This window comes from Aegilops tauschii, chromosome 2 (assembly GCF_002575655.3).
Source record: "Aegilops tauschii subsp. strangulata cultivar AL8/78 chromosome 2, Aet v6.0, whole genome shotgun sequence".
Lineage (NCBI taxonomy): Eukaryota > Viridiplantae > Streptophyta > Magnoliopsida > Poales > Poaceae > Aegilops > Aegilops tauschii.
Window position 1 is genome coordinate 53993541 of NC_053036.3, and position 19198 is coordinate 54012738.

At 43.5% G+C, this 19198-nt stretch overlaps 1 protein-coding gene across 2 annotated transcripts; it reads right to left on the bottom strand.

The window, feature by feature from the left end:
- Positions 1-6720: 6720 nt before the first annotated feature.
- On the bottom strand, positions 6721-10535 carry LOC109775036 (importin subunit alpha-1). Of its 2 annotated transcripts, none has more exons than XM_020333790.4 (10): positions 10124-10535; positions 9563-9663; positions 9393-9484; positions 9184-9309; positions 8923-9105; positions 8679-8842; positions 8505-8583; positions 7838-7966; positions 7534-7661; positions 6721-7397 (listed from the first exon to the last, which is right to left on the bottom strand). In XM_020333790.4, exons 2-10 carry the CDS (start codon positions 9639-9641, stop codon positions 7004-7006), a joined length of 1374 nt encoding a protein of 457 aa, XP_020189379.1. In that variant the 5' UTR covers positions 9642-9663; positions 10124-10535; the 3' UTR covers positions 6721-7003. The 2 variants fall into 2 exon arrangements, with proteins under 2 accessions (XP_020189379.1, XP_020189378.1); XM_020333789.4 differs by having other exon boundaries at positions 9563-9659; positions 10124-10453.
- Positions 10536-19198: the final 8663 nt, after the last annotated feature.

The following is a 19198-nucleotide window of genomic DNA, read 5'->3' on the forward strand; positions in this document are numbered from 1 at the left end:
TTTCTTCATGCATATATACCAATAGACATGGTTCGCATGTCTCAATCTTTTCAAAAACGACTGAGTCCAAAGATCCATCTACATGGAGCTTCTTCATGCGTTCTATACTAATATGACTCAAATGGCAGTGCCACAAGTATGTGGAACTATCATTACTATCTTATATCTTTTGGCATGAACATGTGTATCACTACGATCGAGATTCATTTTAGGTGCAAGACCATTGAAGGTATTATTCAAATAAACAGAGTAACCATTATTCACCTTAAATGAATAACCGTATTGCGATAAACATAATCCAATCATGCTCAACGCAAACACCAAATCTCGATGATAGAGGGAGCATGCGATGCTTGATCACATCAACCTTGGAAACACTTCCAACACATATCGTCATCTCACCTTTAGCTAGTCTCCGTTTATTCCGCAGCTTTTATTTCGAGTTACTAACACTTGGCAACCGAACCGGTATCTAATACCCTGGTGCTGCTAGGAGTACTAGTAAAGTACACATTCATATAATGTATATCCAATATACTTCTGTCGACCTTGCCTGCCTTCTCATCTACCAAGTATCTAGGGTAGTTCCGCTTCAGTCACCGTTCCCCTTATTACAGAAGCACTTAGTCTCGGGTTTGGGTTCAACCTTGGGTTTCTTCACTAGAGCAGCAACTGATTTGCCGTTTAATGAAGTATCCCTCCTTGCCCTTCTAGAAACTAGTGGTTTCTACTCTCGCGGTGTCAAACATCACGAATAGCTCAAGGATCATCATAACTATCCCTGATATGTTATAGTTCATCACGAAGCTCTACTAGCTTGGTGGCAGTGACTATGGAGAACTATCACTATCTCATCTGGGAGATTAACTCCCACTCGATTCAAGCGATTGTGGCACTCAGACAATCTGAGCACATGCTCAACGATTGAGCTTTTCTCCCTTAGTTTGCAGGCTTAAGAAACTTGTCAGAGGTCTCATACCTCTTGACGTGGGCACTAGTCTGAAATCCCAATTTCAGTCTTCGGAACATCTCATATGTTCTGCGACGTTTCAAAAACCGTCTTTGGTGCCACAATTCTAAACCGTTAGCATTACGCACTGAACTATCACGTAGTTATCAAAACGTGTATGTCAGATGTTCCGCAACATCTACAGACAACGCTGAGGTTCAGCATACCGAGCGGTGCATTAAGGACATAAGCCTTCCGTGCAGCAATGAGGACAATCCTCAGTTTACGGACCCAGTCCGCATAATTGCTACTACCAACTTTCAACTAAATTTTCTCTAGGAACGTATCTTAAGCAGTAGAACTAAAGCGTATGACATAATTTGCAAAGACCTTTTGACTATGTTCATGATAATTGAGTTCATCTGATTAATGAACTCCCACTCAGATAGACATCCCTCTAGTCATCTAAGTGATACATGATCCGAGTCAAACTAGGCCGTGTCCGATCATCACATGAGACAGACTAGTCATCATCGGTGAACATCTCCATGTTGATCGTATCTACTATACGACTCATGTTCGACCTTTTGGTCTCTTGTGTTCCGAGGCCATGTCTGTACATGCTAGGCTCGTCAAGTCAACCTAAGTGTTTCGCATGTGTTCCGAGGTCATGTCTGTACATGCTAGGCTCGTCAACACCCGTTGTATTCGAACGTTAGAATCTATCACACCCGATCATCACGTGGTGCTTCGAAACAACGAACCTTCGCAATGGTGCACAGTTAGGGGGAACACGTCTCTTGAAATTTTAGTGAGGGATCATCTTATTTAAGTTACCGTCGTTCTAAGCAAATAAGATGCATAACATGATAAACATCACATGCAATCAAATAGTGACATGATATGGCCAATATCATTTTGCTCCTTTGATCTCCATCTTCGGGGCACCATGATCATCTTTGTCACCGGCATGACACCATGATCTCCATCATCATGATCTCCATCATTGTGTCTTCATGAAGTTGTCACGCCAACGATTACTTCTACTTCTATGGCTAACGCGCTTAGCAATAAAGTAAAGTAATTTACATGGCGTTATTCAATGACACGCAGGTCATACAAAAAATAAAGACAACTCCTATGGCTCCTGCCGGTTGTCATACTCATCGACATGCAAGTCGTGATTCCTATTACAAGAATATGATCAATCTCATACATCACATATATCATTCATCACATCTTCTGGCCATATCACATCACATAGCACATGCTGCAAAAACAAGTTAGACGTCCTCTAATTGTTGTTGCAAGTTTTTACGTGGTTTGTATAGGTTTCTAGCAAGAACGTTTCTTACCTACGTAAAACCACAACGTGATATGCCAATTTCTATTTACCCTTCATAAGGACCCTTTTCATCGAATCCGTTCCGACTAAAGTGGGAGAGACAGACACCCGCTAGCCACCTTATGCAACTAGTGCATGTCAGTCGGTGGAACCTGTCTCACGTAAGCGTACGTGTAAGGTCGGTCCGGGCCGCTTCATCCCACAATGCCGCCGAAACAAGATAAGACTAGTAGCGTCAAGAAGAATTGGCAACATCTACGCCCACAACTGCTTTGTATTCTACTCGTGCATAGAAACTACGCATAGACCTAGCTCATGATGCCACTGTTGGGGAACGTAGCAGAAATTCAAAATTTTCTACGCATCACCAAGATCAATCTATGGAGTAATCTAGCAACGAGGGGAAGGGGAGTGCATCTACATACCCTTGTAGATCGCGAGCGGAAGCGTTCAAGAGAACGGGGTTGATGGAGTCGTACTCGTCGTGATCCAAATCACCGATGATCCTAGCGCCGAACGGACGGCACCTCCGCGTTCAACACACGTATGGAGCAGCGACGTCTCCTCCTTCTTGATCCAGCAAGGGGGGAGGAGAGGTTGATGGAGATCCAGTAGCACGACGGCGTGGTGGTGGAAGTAGCGCGGATCCCGGTAGGGCTTCGCCAAGCACTAACGGGAGGGAGAGGTGTCACGGGAGGGAGAGGGAGGCGCCAGGGGCTTGGATTGCTGCTGCCCTCCCTCCCCCCCACTATATATAGGGCCAAGGGAGAGGGGGGGCGCAGCCTTGGCCCTTCCTCCAAGGAAGGGTGCGGCCAGGGAGGAGTCCATCCTCCCCAAGGCACCTCGGAGGTGCCTTCCCCCTTTAGGACTCTCCCTTTATCTTATCTCTTGGCGCATGGGCCTCTTGGGGCTGGTTCCCTTGGCCCATATAGGCCAAGGCGCACCCCCCACAGCCCATGTGCCCCCCCCCCCCGGGGCTGGTGGACCCCTTGGTGGACCCCCGGACCCCTTTCGGCACTCCCGGTACAATACCGATAAAGTGCGAAACTTTTCCGGCGACCAAAATAAGACTTCCCATATATAAATCTTTACCTCCGGACCATTCCGGAACTCCTCGTGACGTCCGGGGTCTCATCCGGGACTCCGAACAACTTTCGGGTTACCGCATACTAATATCTCTACAACCCTAGCGTCACCGAACCTTAAGTGTGTAGACCCTACGGGTTCGGGAGACAGGCAGACATGACCGAGACGACTCTCCGGTCAATAACCAACAGCGGGATCTGGATACCCATGTTGGCTCCCACATGCTCCTCGATGATCTCATCGGATGAACCACGATGTCGAGGATTCTATCAATCCCGTATTCAATTCCCTTTGTCTATCGGTATGTTACTTGCCCGAGATTCGATCGTCGGTATCCCTATACCTTGTTCAATCTCGTTACCGGCAAGTCTCTTTACTCGTTCCGTAACTCACATCATCCCGTGATCAACTCCTTGGTCACATTGTGCACATTATGATGATGTCCTACCGAGTGGGCCCAGAGATACCTCTCCGTTTACACGGAGTGACAAATTCCAGTCTCGATTCGTGCCAACCCAACAGACACTTTCGGAGATACCTGTAGTGCATCTTTATAGCCACCCAGTTACGTTGTGACGTTTGGTACACCCAAAGCATTCCTACGGTATCCGGGAGTTGCACAATCTCATGGTCTAAGGAAATGATACTTGACATTAGAAAAGCTCTGAGCAAACGAACTACACAATCTTGTGCTAGGCTTAGGATTGGGTCTTGTCCATCACATCATTCTCCTAATGATGTGATCCCGTTATCAACGACATCCAATGTCCATGGTCAGGAAACCGTAACCATCTATTGATCAACGAGCTAGTCAACTAGAGGCTTACTAGGGACATGGTGTTGTCTATGTATCCACACATGTATCTGAGTTTCCTATCAATACAATTCTAGCATGGATAATAAACGATTATCATGAACAAGGAAATATAATAATAACCAATTTATTATTGCCTCTAGGGCATATTTCCAACAACATGTGCCTCTATCCCTAGTACTCTCTCCGTCTAGGTGTATAAGACATCTTAGGTTATGCACCGCGACCAAGGCGGAGGGTAAAACGAGGGAACTTAATGTCTTTTTGCTAATTAATAGCATTGCATGCAATGAACAAACCACTGCATGGCATGTTTGGTAGTTTCAAGTCATTGAAAGCATACACGGCCCACATCCCTTATTGGTTGATACGCCATGAAACAAGAAACGAGTACGGAGTTAATGTACCGTGACTAAGTGTTTTGAGATTATTTGATTTTCATAAGGTGACTTACACACCTAAACGGAGGGAGTATATACTCCCTCCGTCCCAATTTACTTGTCTTTAATCCAAGACAACTTACTTGTCCTTAATCCAAGACTAGTAATTTAGGACGGAGGTACTATACTGTCTGGGAATTACATGTTGCACTTAATTTGCTAGACAACTTACTTGTCCTTAATCCAGGACAAGTAATTTGGGACGAAGGTACTATACTGCCTGGGAAGTACATGTTGCACTACACATACCTGTTGAGAAACCGATAGCCAGCCGCGTGCTCGATATTTCAGAGACACATACTACTCTATTACTAGTAGGGAAACAAAACTTTAATTTCTTATAGCAATCACATGTACCACGGACATCATACTTACACCCTCTGTTCTTAAATGTAATAGAAGTAATATCATCGGGAGTCATAGAACTTGCGCTCGATGTTCAGTTTGATACTAAAACTTAAAAAATACGGATTTATGGTCATCTAACTTGCATTCTCATGCAAATACGGTCAATTCCCTCGTATCGGGACATATGGCCTGCCCACGGGGTGCGCCAGCGTTGTGGAGGCCCATTTGTCAGTGGCTGGGAGTGCACAAAGCGTTGGGCCCTCGCAATTTACTTGATTACGCACAAAAGCCTTGAAATATAATGAAAAAAACACAGGGGCAGATGGGGTTTGAACCCACGACATACAATCATCCCACCTGCAGTACTGGTTGATGTTGGACATGAACAACTAAAATTTATTTAATCACACAAAAGCCCCGACGCAGAGTGAATGACAGGTGGATCCAGTGTTATAGTCAACATTGTCAAGCTTGTCTCGCATGGATAATTTTGCAGAAGAAAATGGGCTTGGAGCATGCGATCTCCCGACCTCTAGCGTGGGAGCGCATGAGCTAACTACTTCACCAAGAACAGATTAGTGTCTGTACTGAGAAACAACAAAATTTATATTTTAGCCACGAGAGCTACACGTATTCAGGTTTTTTCTTTCTCTCGGACCCAATTTCTGATAAACGATCAGTTATCGGAAATTTTGGTGGTCCCTGCAAAAAATTGTTATTGGCCAAAAATTTTGAATTTGGAAACAGAAAGTATGTCGAATATAATAGCTTTCCTATGCATACAATATCAGAACGACACAGTTAGATTAGTGGTAGGGTCCGTGATTCTATTGCATGTACTGTGATTTTTTTTTTTGCGTTATTCATGCTCATATAAAAAAATGGTCTCTGTGTTGTAACAATGAATTAAAATTGCGACCTTATATAAGAGAGGAGTCGACCTAACCAATGTAACATGAAGCACTTATCTCAGTTATTTGTTAAACTAAATATATTTAGACGCTAAATAGATTTGAATTCAAAATTCATTTCAAAATTTTGGGCGAAATATTTTGGAATCGCTGAGATATTTTGAAACCTAGATTTCCGGCTCCTCCCCCAAAAAAGGGAATAAAAAATCTCGCTTGTGAAAAAGTTTTGTAGGTTATGGGTTAAATATTACATTTTGACCCGGTTTTCTAGATTTTATTTTCATTTGAATTCTTTTGGCGAGAGAAGGCGAGATTTTTCAGAAACCGTTTTTTGTGGCTGAACTTGGAAAAAAAGGAATTTAAACTTTGTTCGATATAAAACCAAGTGTATCTCTATATGGTCGTAACTTAGTCCATGTGTGTACCCGACGTCGGCTGTTCGGATCCCCACTCGTGCACCTTTTATTCTCATTTCTCCCACCACCTCGTTCTGACAAGCGGGCCCACATGTGTTATTGATGAGCTTTTGCTTAATTAAATGCAGAGCGAGGGGCTCTTCTGCAAAAAAACGCACACAAACGTGTCAAGTCGTTCACAGGTGGTCCTCTACAATGTTGGCGCGCCACGTGGGCAAGCCATACGTCCAGATACGAGGGAAGTGACCGTATTTGCACGAGGATGCAAGTTAGATGACCACAAATCCGTATTTTTAAAGTTTTAGCATTAAACTGAACATCGAGCGCAAGTTCTATGACTCCCGATGATATTACCTCTATGTAATAAGACGTTTTCGTAGTTCAAGAGGTAGTATCAAATTGCAGGGTCAATGGTCAATCGAACACAGATTCAGTTACAAGGCTTTCACCGAGCCCCAGGATCAGTTCCTCAATCACTCCCACTAGACAGAAGGCTGAAGGCACATGTCAAAACATACTTCACATTCCCTGCTCAGATATTCAGTTCTACTGCATAGTACAGACCTTTCACGAGAATTCTTTTTCACGCCGATAAATATCTCTCTATGCTGGCCACGGTCACATGAATAATTTCATATTTAATCATGCAAGGAAGAAGGATTTAGCTACTAGAGCAATGCAGAGTCGTCTAGGATCACTCCGTTCCATCTGCGCTGGGCGCTGGTACCGGTGGCTGCGCAGCAGCATCTTCCGGCACCGTCTCCACGTTCTCTGCCGAGCCGTCTTTGGAAGCCGGCAAGTTTGCGTCATCGCTTACTTCCTCGTCCCAATACCTCTCGAGCAGCGTCATAGCTAACTTGTAAACAGCATCATTGTCGAAATCCTGTAGTTCTTCTAAATTGTCCAGGCCTCCATTCTCCAGAATAAACTGCGCATATGGGTTCATCACAGATTCATTGCCCTGCTTCCCAATCTCACCCTCCACGAGTATATTTTGGAGACCTTCCAGACACGTGTACACAAGATCAACGTCTTGGTACTTGAGGACATTGCAGAGTGGCTCCAAACATCCCCGGCTCACCAAATATCTGCGGTCAGAAAGTGAAAAAGTCATTGCAAAGCACCTCATTCTACATCAGGCACATACAGAATCATGAAATTAAGTGCATCCAAGTTGTGTGCAGGGAGTACTAGCACGCTGGATAACCACAGGCTACGACTTACTGGATTTGATCGCTTGAACCACCAGAGGCAGCATTTGATATAGCCCAAGCAGCTTCCTTCTTTAGATCAGTTTCTGAGGTCTTTAGTAGGACAATTACATGGTTCATAACATCAGCATCAATGACTGCCTGTCAAAAGAATTATGAGTCAACCAACAGTAATAGTAATAACATAAATGTGCAAGATTCAGTTGACATAGGGCAAAATACTGATGCAACTAATGTACATTCAGTTCCCTTCGACTGAAGGCAGGAGGAGCCTAGCTTTATTGGATAAACACCAAAATCAGCATATAACTTGTTACCTGAATCTGATCCTTGCTGCCGGCGGTAATATTAGAAACAATTAGACAAGCCTGTTTCTTGATGATCTTTGGATAATTCCGCGCTAATAACTGGGCTAAGCAAGGAAGAATGCCCTGTTCTACTATGACCTGAAAAACATTATTGCACAGGTTCAACACACCAAAATAAACACCGGCTAGGCATTGTAGCAAAACAATAGACAATTTTTTTTTCTGACAGCGACGCACACGCAAACTACAATAAATACAAAGCATTTTATGTCGGAGGCATGCAGAGCTCCCCTAAGGTTTCACAACTTCATACTGCATGGAGTGTGCATGAATTGATCGCAATATGGGCATACGAACTTGCGAAGTATGAAATCAGTGAGCCTGGTACCAAACAGTGGTGTTAGAGGATGAACAGCTGGTGAGGTTTATTGAGGAATTGAAATGATCTAGTCAGACTCCAATAATGTAAATATGCAATATTAGGTACAGTTGTTGCAGCTAATGTAAGATGAACTTCGGGCAATAGAGCAACCACCCCCAGCCCCACCCGCCAATTCAGCCAACTACATAGTCGGTTCCTCTGATCTCGTTGTTGCAGTTAACTGACAATCCATATTGGTTAAATATAAAGGATAACAACAATCAAATAGTATAGGTCTATACAAATTTAACCAACCTGAACTTGAGTATCATCTCCGGCAGAAATTCTCGCGAGTGACGTAATGACAGGGAGAAGAATATTAGCTGACGCATGCCTAAAATCAGGACAAAAGAGTGTTTCATATGATGAGTCATGAGTGGTTTTTCCTCATATGTGAAAATGCATACAAAACTGAGTCCACCAACTTACATCAGAAGTTTTACAAGTTGAGGGCATACACCTGCATCTAATGCATCTTGGATGCCACCTTCCACACCATCGCATATATAATAAAGAGCCCAGCATGCATCTGCCAAGATCTTCTCATCAGCGGAATGGATAAGAAGGCTGATTATTTCCAGTATTGGTTTCACCTGCAATGATCAACCAAAACAGATTCAGCAAATTATTTGTTCACATGTTAACTAGGGAATATAATCATACATAGACCTACTTGTATTTCAGCCGGTAATTTCCCAAAACAAAGGTTTGACAGTGCCCATGTAGCAGTCCTCAGAACTGAAACTTTCATGTCTTCTTTAAATTGAGCTAGTAATGGCGTAACAGCGCCATGATCAAGAACAGTCTCTCTGCAGCTAGGCATGTCTGCAGCTATATTTCCAAGGGCCCATGTAGCCTGCTTAACAACAGAACCAACAATATAAGTAACAAAACCATTTCAAAAACAATGTACGACAGAGTATCATTCTTTGACCTGGTGTCTGATATTAGCATCTGGGGATTCTAAGAGCTCTACCAGCCTCGGAACAGCACCGCATTCTGCAACTAGCAGTGTGTAATCAGACGCAGCTATGTTGGTAAGCACCCATGCTGCTTCCATCTGCAAAAGGTGTACACGGTATAAGATTATTTACAGAGGAAAACAAAGGGAAGAAACAAAAGAGAACAAACAGACAGCCATACTTGGAGCTGAGGAGGTCTTTGTCTTGAAAGGAACTCAGCAAACCTTGGTAGGACATCCGCTCTAATGATTTTTATCATGGTTGAGTTCTTCCCTACAGATATAACAATAACAAGTTAATCTTTAGCCACACACAAAAGAAATGGCATCTCACATTAAACATGTCAAGTACCGTCCGAGAGAAGTTTCCTGAACTGGACTGTGGCTTCCAGCTGAGTAGCTGTGTCATCTGACCAGACTTTATCCACCATTTCTGATAGGCCTTCAAGCTAACTGGATACAAGAGACAGAATAAGGAAAGTCTGGAAAGAAAGATAATGAGTGCGCACCACAAGTAATTCTTGCATTGTTACAAAAGAAAGGATCTGATCTATCGCATAAACAGTTGACATTTGCCAATCCATAGGAGGAACTTGTCACGGGCTCCTTACAGTTCACATTTTCAAAAGCAGGCAGATAACTAGCCAAAATCTATATACTACTAGTGACTAGTGAGTAGTAAGTGTGTTCATCCAAACATGGCAGTGAGGCGTTTTGGTAGAAAAAATCATGCAGTAACCATGTATTCTCTGTTGGAATTATCTTTTGCGCGTCATCCGTGGCTTCAAATACTAAAGAGGTCTCCACTTGCGTGCATGAGCTATAATTCGCAGAACGAATAAATTTCAAACACAAGGTGGCAAATCATACTACTTTCTTAAAACGGCTAGAGTCGGAACCCTAAGTACCGCACCTCAGCGTCGGCGGCGGCCCGAAGAGCATCTGCGGGGGGCGGAGAGGACGGGGGCGAAGACGGCTCGGAGGAAGGAGGTGGCGCGGTGGCGTCTGCGGCCGCATCGGGGGGAGGCACGACGGGGGCGGGGGTAAGGCTGGGCTCCTCGCGGCGGCGCTTGAAGAGGCCGGCGTCGCGGTTGCGGCGACGGAGGGCGAGGAGGCGGTCCTCGCGGCGCCGGCGCGAGCGGGCTGCGTCCACGCCCGGTGGCTTGTAGGCGCCGCGGCGCGCCTCGTCGGACGGCCGCCGTGGGACGCGCGGCATGGCTGCGGACGCGGCGAGATAGGCTCGGGTCGGGCTCTGCTTTGTTTCGGGCCGGATCCTGTTTGAGGAGCTGGTGCGGTCGGAACATGCTCGTGGTCCCTTCATGCCACCGTACCGTATCCATTTTTCTTTTAACACACGCGGACGCTTATACATACACTTATCCCTATCAATTTTCGATGTACAAATTTGAATCCACAAACATCCACGGACGCAAACAACATGTGATGCAGTTTTCCTCTCGTCCCTGACGGCTGCAACCTTAGCCGCCGCCAGGGCCGATCTTCCAACGCCGTTCTCCCGCGGCTCCCCTCCGCCGGCGACCTAGGTCGTCGTCGGTGGGGGTGGGGGGGGCGCCGGATCCACGCGTGTGGATCGATTTTACTCCCTTATAGTTTAGATTTTTAGGTTGTTCATCGTTTTTGCTTCGGTGGCGACGATGGCGGCATTGAATAAAGAATCTTCGAATCCTTCCCTGACGAGGCAGTTGACGAGCGTTGGTGTCAAGCTCAGAGATGTTCTGCTATCTTTTCAGTTTTGTCATGTCGGTCTTTACGTGATTTGTACTTTGTTCTTTATGATATGAATGAGACACGTATTATCATGCAAAAAAACATCCACGGACGCGGCCGGTACATATCCGCTTTGATTACCTTTCAAATTTTTCCATCATGTATATATGATTGATGGAGATGAAGAGAGAGAAAGAAAGAATAAACAATGAAAAAATATGGTCCACGGTGGCCCGCATCGTATATGATAGACTGTCTGGTCACGTCTGAACATTCTCACTTTCTCTCATTATGGATGGGCTTAGGCCCATATAAGACAATAATCCCTGGTTAATCTCTAAGGTCCATGAATGTCACTGCAAGTGGTGGGAAGTTTGATGAAAAATTTAGTACCATACTGCTACAGTAAAAAGAGTGAGACCTCTTTACGTACTGTACATGCTCACATACTTAGGTATCGGTATGAGATGCATACCATATTTGTCATGTTTGTTGTATACTCATGAATTAGATTAGTCAAAAAATGTTAATATTTCCAACATATATATGGGGTGGGTATGATAATTTTGTGGACTGTGCGGACAAAGTGAGGAGTCCGGTTGGGTGGTTTTTTATCCTTCTCTTTGTTGTCTAGGTAGTGGCTGGCTATCCGCCCGGACATTTGGAGAGGATATGAGGTCTTCGGTTGTAGATGCTCTTGCTACTCTAACTCTATACGCATTAATATCTCGCCACATAAATAATCCATCTTGTTATCTCCTTGCCGAATTCCCTCTCAGTTCTTGAGGTTTGAGAAAATGGTCAGCAGATTGTGCTATTTTCTCTACTTTGAATAAATCCCCTCCTTCTATTTCAAGTTTGGTTTGTCGGATCTGTTTTATTCCAATCGCTTTATCTATCAACCTTCTCCCAATATGCTTTTTTCGGTCTCTGTGGGATCCAACCAGGACGATTCAAAGCCAACACATGTTTTTCTCGTTCGATCTGTGGTGTTGGCTTCCTCTGTTGCTAGTGATGCACTTTTCGATTTCTTTGCACTGGCAGGAGGCCGATCTTTGTCGTCAAACTTGTCCACAAGTCGTCTTCCTCCCTGCAACCTCCACCATGGAGGCCCATTGTGCAATTACTAGGAGAGATGGCTCTTTATTGATCTCGTCATCGGTGTTGCATGGCTCTTCGATGGCACTTTGTCGTCCAAGTGGTTTAGACCTCCTTGTTAGGTTGATCTCTTCACAAATGGGCCCAATGGCTCATTGGGCCCTGGACCCATGCCCTGATCGGGGGCGTCCAGCCCAAGCAAGGCTGGTGGGCCCCTGTTGCGCAGTGCTATAAAGAGGAGGTGGGGACCAGGGGCACGGGGTACGAGGTTCGTCACCGCCACTGTTCCCCACTCCTAACCCTATCCGATCCAGAGGGAGGCACTGAAGCGATGGGAAGCTCCACCGCCGCCACTCACGCACTCTCTGCTACCACCTGCCACCGTCACCATGGCCGGCATCAGGACCTCCTCGAATCAAAGTGAAGGTATCTCCTACTACTCCTCCCATCTACCCTTAATGATCTAACCTAGACGATCCCACATAATCTATCAATGGTATCAGATGTCAACTAGGCTTGTTTTCGGGTAGAGAACAGAAAAGAAAACCCCTCTCCTCACCAGATCGGATCGAATCCGAACCACACAAAAAATATCTTGAATCACTCCTCAGAGTTGTGCGCCGCCGCTGTGCCGCGCCGTTCCTCTCGATTCTGGCGCGCATCGCCTAGCGAGGCACCTGGAAGAAGAACAGAGACCCCAAAGGGGGACAGGGCACCGCAACCGGGCCGCTTGACGGCGGCGCGCGCTCCTTCGGGAGCACGCGCACACCGGCAAGAGGGCCGGGAGGGGCGTCGCCGCTCCGGTCGCCGTCGCGCAACCAGGGAGCTGCGGAGGTCGCATCTCTGCTGCGTCTCTCTCTCATAGTAAACAGAACAGGGAGATGGCGGCGAGAGAGAGAGAGTGGAAAGAAAAGGGGGAAGGGAAAAGGAGGTGCGCGCGGCTGTGGTGGCTCTCGCCGCCGTCGCCGGCGGCCGGGGCGGTAGGCCGGGGCGCAGCTCCCCTGTCTCGCCGTCGCTGGCGACAGAAGAGAGAGAGAGAGAGAAACAGAAAGGAGGCGCTAGGTCTCGGACGGGAGCTCTCTCTCGGTTTTGTTCGTCCTAAACGAGCGGGAGACCGTCCGATGAGAAAGGACGGCTGGGATTAAAACCCTAGTTCAGCCCTGGGCCACTGGGCCGAAAGCGCTGGTGGAAGCTGGGCCATTGCACCAGGCCGCAACCGCCAGCACCAGCTTCCACCAGCGAGCCGTGGAGCTCGCCCGCAGGCCGTGGGCGGCGAGCCGTGCGCGCACTGGGCCGAGGCCGGCCGGCTGGGCTGCTGTTTTTTCTGTTTTGTTTTTGCTTTTCCTGTCCAGTTTTGGGCTAATTGCAGTACAGTTTTCTTTCTATTCAAAATTATTCAAATAATTTTTTTGTTTAGAAAATAGAAAAGTAAACATAAAAAGTTTCTGAGAATGAAAATTTTCAGAAAAGGAAATGTTCATGAATTTTATAAAGAAAATAATAAAGTTCATGAATTTTTTTTGTCAAAGAAAAGTTTCTGTAAAGAATTAAAAGTTCAGGTTTTTATTCATGTTTTTCCGCTGCCTAAATAATTAATAGTGCTCTTTTACAAAGAAAGTAAAGTTTTATCCTCCAATTAAATTGGAACCAACAAGAAATTTAATTGGAAGAACGGTTTTTGATAGAAGTTTTTTCACTTGTGGGTGAAATCAGATTCAGATAGCTTCAGTAGAAAGATATTTGATTAAAGTTTAATTATAGTATTGTTATTTTCTGACCAACGTTGAAGATGACAATATTATAATTCAATGAGTCATATAGTTAAAAGTTCAAATCTCTGCCCAATTTTCAGAGAATTTGATAAAGATTGAGAAATGTATATTGCTAGTTTTCCGCTGCAATAAAGTTGATAATGATGATTATTTTCTTAGCAAAGTTACTTAATAGAAATTTTATCATCACATTATTTATGAGTTATGCGTTTTTCCATTTCTGCCCAACGGTGATGTGGAATTAATATAAAGAGGTGATGTTTTATTCTAATTCTTCCACAACGATGATTTAGAATATAAAAGAAAGTTTCAAAAGTTTAATGTGCATATTATTTTTAACCAGACCAACGTAGGGTTATTTTTATGCTCATTATTGTTGATTGTTGGCTAAGTTTTCTCATACTAAAAGTTTTCCATGCCTTCATTCGTGAAAGCGAATGGCTGGGTACTTGTGACCCGAAAGATGACCAAGAAAGGTCATAACATGAGGGAATATGTTCTCTCTAAAGAATGGCTTCAAAAGAGAAAGAATTCTTGGATATTAATCCAAGAAAAGAAAAGAGATAGATCATTGAGAGTCTTGGTTGACGAATGTCTTTCATGTACTCTCTATGAAGAAGATTTTTCAGTCAACATGATTTGAGATGAAACAAACAACATGCGTGTTTAATTTGACCAACGTCGGATCAAGCATGTGTGTCAAAGAGCATTCGGATTTATTTCTGAATTTGATTATTGAATATGCGGTCAAAAGAGCCAATTCTGTCATTTATGTCCCTTATAGGGAATTACCCGCATAGCGGGAAAAGATGATTATGATAAAACCGGCATGGCGGGAAAAGTCTGGAAAAATACCTGCGTAACTGGGTAAAGTTGACATAGTATTATGTCAAAAATCCTGTATGGCGGGAGAAATTTTGGCAAAGGACTTATCCTGTATGACAGGAGAAAGATATGATGACTCATGTGCTTTTAATATGTCCCACTCTGGGAGAAAAGTATGGAGTAGCTATTATGCTTTCCTAGTATCGAATGTACATCGATCATTAAGCACTCAATAAATCCAAAGAGAATAAAAGTTACAGACGAACCTAAAGATAAAAATGATATGCAAGTGCGACTTGCAAAAGTACTAATTATAAAGAACTCTGTTGAGTTTCTGAAATGGAATGAGGAAAAAGTACTCCCATACCAGTTAACAGATAACTTCATTACGTATGAAGTAATCAGTTAAATGAAGTAGATAATCAAAGTTTCCTCAATTCAGAAGAGTTATGAATGGTTTTTCGAAATTGTGGCAAAAAAGTTCTTGCCACATTTCGAGGGGGAGAAAGAAATATGAGATGATCTAAGAATGATGAAACTCCCCTATACTTTAGATAATGTGATGCACATTATGCATCTAAGGTGATCCATGAATGAAGAATGTGATCGTCTGGGGGAGTACGGCGGTCATAATAATACCCCTAAAGAAAAGAAATACATGTATTCCGTTTTGAAAGCATACTAAGGAATGCTAAGACGGTGCTTAAAGTGCCATAAATAAGAAAGTTTTAACAGAATAAACCCAAATAATAAAGTTTAAAGATACGCCATTTTTAGTGAAGATGGAGTAATCTGGGGGAGCATGTTGTATGACCTATACAACACCTGTTGTTTTCTGTATAAAGGAGGAATGAGTAAACATGGATCTTGTGATAAAGGTCCCTGTAAAACCTATTGCCTCTTGGAAATGAAAGACTATACAATGAGATTGCCTCTTGGCAATGACAGATCAATAACAACCCCATATGAAAGAAGTGCCAGTACCTGAGACACACAGATGGTCTCAAGGAATGAGAAAATCATATACTTCTGATTACTATAAAGTCTATGTTAATGGAGGTAGATCCTACCTCATTTAAAGCGCTCAATCGAGTTTCGAGAAGTGTTTGTTTGTATGAATGATAAGAGACTATGTGAGATGAAATAAAATTGGTGAATCCCGACGATGTTTGGGACTCATAAGTAATTTCCAATGGAGCCAAAACAGTAGGCTCTAAAGGGTCTACAAGGTCAATGTGACTCCAAAGGAAATACGTAAAGGTGTAAAACACGACTTAAATCGAAAGGTTTTTTGCGCGTTTACACTGAATAGATTACAATAAGTGTTGGTAGCACATCATGATCTGAGTTACATCAGATGAAAGATATTATGATCTGAGTTACATCAGATGAAAGTAAAGAACACAGGGGATACTGCCTGAAGAAGTCTTTTATGGACTAAAGCAATCAAATGTTGTTTTGGGTTAAAGAAAATGAGAGGACAATTGTATCCATGCAAAGTTATAGAATGGGAAATTCATTTCATAATCCTGTGCATGTGGATGACGTCCTACTTGCTAGTGGTCATGTCAATCTACTGCAGGAGAAGAAAAGAAGTTCTTGTTCTCAAAGTTCAAAAGAATGTTCTCGGTAGAGTGTCTCTCGTTATAATTATCGAGATTCACCAAGAAAAGAATAAAAGGAGTATTAGTAATGTCGCATGGACATGCTTAGAAAGGTCTCTAAAGTATGCATGCGAGAAAGCCTACACATGTTATTATAGTCAAGAATAATGGAACTGGAAACTATGGTGTTTCAAAAGTTGATGAGAAAAGATTGAAAACTGATATGGTGCCATATGCTTCAGCTGTTGAAGCTCAATATATTACCATGACATAGTTCACGTATCTGGGTTGTTTTGGCAATGTCCAGTCCATATATAGATCACTGGAATGGACTCAAACATATCGACCTCATGCTGAAAGAAATAAGTACTCTCAAAAGATTGTGAGTACAAAGACAGGAGTTGTGAAATGTATAGCGAAATCCACAATTGTTGCTAATTTTCACACTTGGAGTTTTGGTGTGGAAAAGCTCCAAAGAATGAAATAATTACCATCAATGCGATGCAAAATATGTTATAGCTTGATATGAGGCTGAGGGACACGCAAAATGGTTAAGTATACCTATACCCGGAGTTGATAATGGTTGACAACAACGATAACCATTTTAAGTTTTTCCCTCCTATGACAACGAGTCAAGTGTTGACGCCAAACACACTGACACAGAGTTATGCGTTGTAAAGGAGAAAGTCCGGAATTATGTAGAAATGCTTGAAGTATAAAAGCAACAAACAAGTGTTTGCAGATCTGCTTATTAAAGGCTTGCCGCCCAGTGTGTTCGGAGAACACACAGTCGACATGGTTTTTATGGTATAGTCTAAGATTTCCGGACAATAAAAGGGCCCAAGGTTAAAGAATTTGTTTCAAAACAAAGGAGTGTGTTGTAGGTGTTGATTCTATCGGGAATGAACTGTGATGATGAGACATGCTCTACATGCAAATCTGTGATGGAACGAGTACTTTGAAAAGAGTTATTTCAAAGTATAAAGTTAAAAGTATAATGATGAGATCAAGGGGGAGAATGTTAGGTTGATCTCTCCACCAATGGGCCCAACGGCTCATTGGGCCCTTGACCCATGCCCTGATCGGGGGCGTCCAGCCCAAGCAAGGCTGGTGGGCCCCTGTCGCGCAGTGCTATAAAGAGGAGGTGGGGACCAGGGGCATGGGGTACGAGGTTCGTCACCGCCACTGTTCCCCACTCCTAACCCTATCTGATCCAGAGGGAGGCACTGAAGCGATGGGAAGCTCCACCGCCGCCACTCACGCACTCTCTGCTACCACCTGCCACTGTCACCATGGCCGGTATCAGGACCTCCTCGAATCAAAGTGAAGGTATCTCCTACTACTCCTCCCATCTACCCTTAATGATCTAGCCTAGACGATCCCACAGAATCTATCACTCCTTTGGTTCAAAGGATCGGAATATTGTAGGAATAGGAACTTTATAGGAAGTGAGGTGACATGCATCTCAATTCCTATGAAGAAAGAGATGTCATTTGATGCATAGGATAGGAATTTTTCCATTGAGTCTAGGCTAATATTTTTTTCTTTGAAATGTAAAGGATTGGACCCTATCCTCAAACAGGAATAGGAATCCATTCCTACAAATCAAAGGGCTCCATAGGAATTTTTACTTTGGAAATCCTCTCCTATGAAATTCCTACAAACCAAAGGAGGCGTTACTCTCTCGCCGGCGGGTGCTTTTACGGTCTTCGGCACATGTGCATATCCATCATCCTTGGTGTCGGATGTCAGTTCTTCATTTGTTCTACTCGATGGGTTAGTTAGAGGCTATCTGATGGGTGCCCTTGTCTTTTTTTGGTAGCAACAAAAGCGTATCTCCGGTTGGCGGTGACGTCGATCTTGGGACACATTACATAGTTTGGTGGACACGTGTGGCTTCAGAAAGGTTCAAGTTGTACTTTTGCCGCTTGTCTTCGTACACGTGTATCTTGTATCTTGGCATGGTTGTAATTTTTATTTTCTTAGATGCTAGTTGTGGTGTGTCATTTTGTAGAGTTTTCCCCGAAAGTCATACTCTGAGCTTGAGCTCAAATGCACTTGGCATGAACAATAAAATAAAATGAATACCTTTTTTATATTCTGATTCTGATTTTTTGTGGCAAACATTAAGGAATGTTTTAAGTGCTTGCAAATTTTCATCATGAAATCACATTCGTTGAAGTCGTGGCAAAAAAAATTAAATCATTGCTCGAAAATGCTTTCAAAAGTAGCATCTTGGGAGCATCTTTTTGTTTTTTTCACGACTTCCATGAATGTGATTCCATAATGAAACTTTTCGAGCACTCAAAACATTTCTTCATGTTTGCCACAAAGATAATCGGGTTTTCTAGATTTTTTTTCATTTTTTACAATTTTATTGTTCATCCAGGCATATTAGAGCCCAGGCTAAGAAACTCCATGTCCGGTTATCCCTCACTAATATTGGAATACAATCCGGGGTTTTAGTTTGTAAAAAAAAGATGTCATGCAACACCAACCATTCACACAGTGCAAGGGTCTACCTACTAGGGGCATGTTTGGTTTGTAGCCTATTGTTGGAGGAGAGGATTTGTAACACACAGGCTAAGAAACTCCACGTCCGGTTTTCCCTCACTAATATTTGAATATAATTAGGGGTTTTAGTTTGTCAAAAAAAGATGTCATACAACACCCACCATTCAAACAGTGCAAGGATCTACATACTAGGGGCATGTTTGGTTTGTAGCCTATTGTTGCAGGAGAGGATTTGTAACACGCAGGGATGAAGGCACGCATATTTGTAGCCGCCCGCTCGCCTCGTGATTCAGAAACTGGTTTACTTTTTGCATGTGATTTAGCCCTTAATAACTTTAGATGGGGTCCATGTTCAGTTTTTTTGCAGCTTTTGGCAGCTTCACCCTTCCTACCTCCCATGCTTTTTCTTTTGACTTCCAAATTTGGATATATTCTATCTTTTGAATA

Excerpts from the sequence above, each read along its gene's own strand:
- LOC109775036 (XM_020333789.4), bottom strand. The coding sequence starts at position 10,426 with ATGCCGCGCGTCCCACGGCGGCCGTCCGACGAGGCGCGCCGCGGCGCC. Across the intron at positions 7,662-7,837 it reads GCAGCAAGGATCAGATTCAG|GCAGTCATTGATGCTGATGT; the intron begins GTAACAAGTTAT and ends TTCTTTTGACAG. Across the intron at positions 7,398-7,533 it reads GGTTCAAGCGATCAAATCCA|ATATTTGGTGAGCCGGGGAT; the intron begins GTAAGTCGTAGC and ends TTCTGACCGCAG.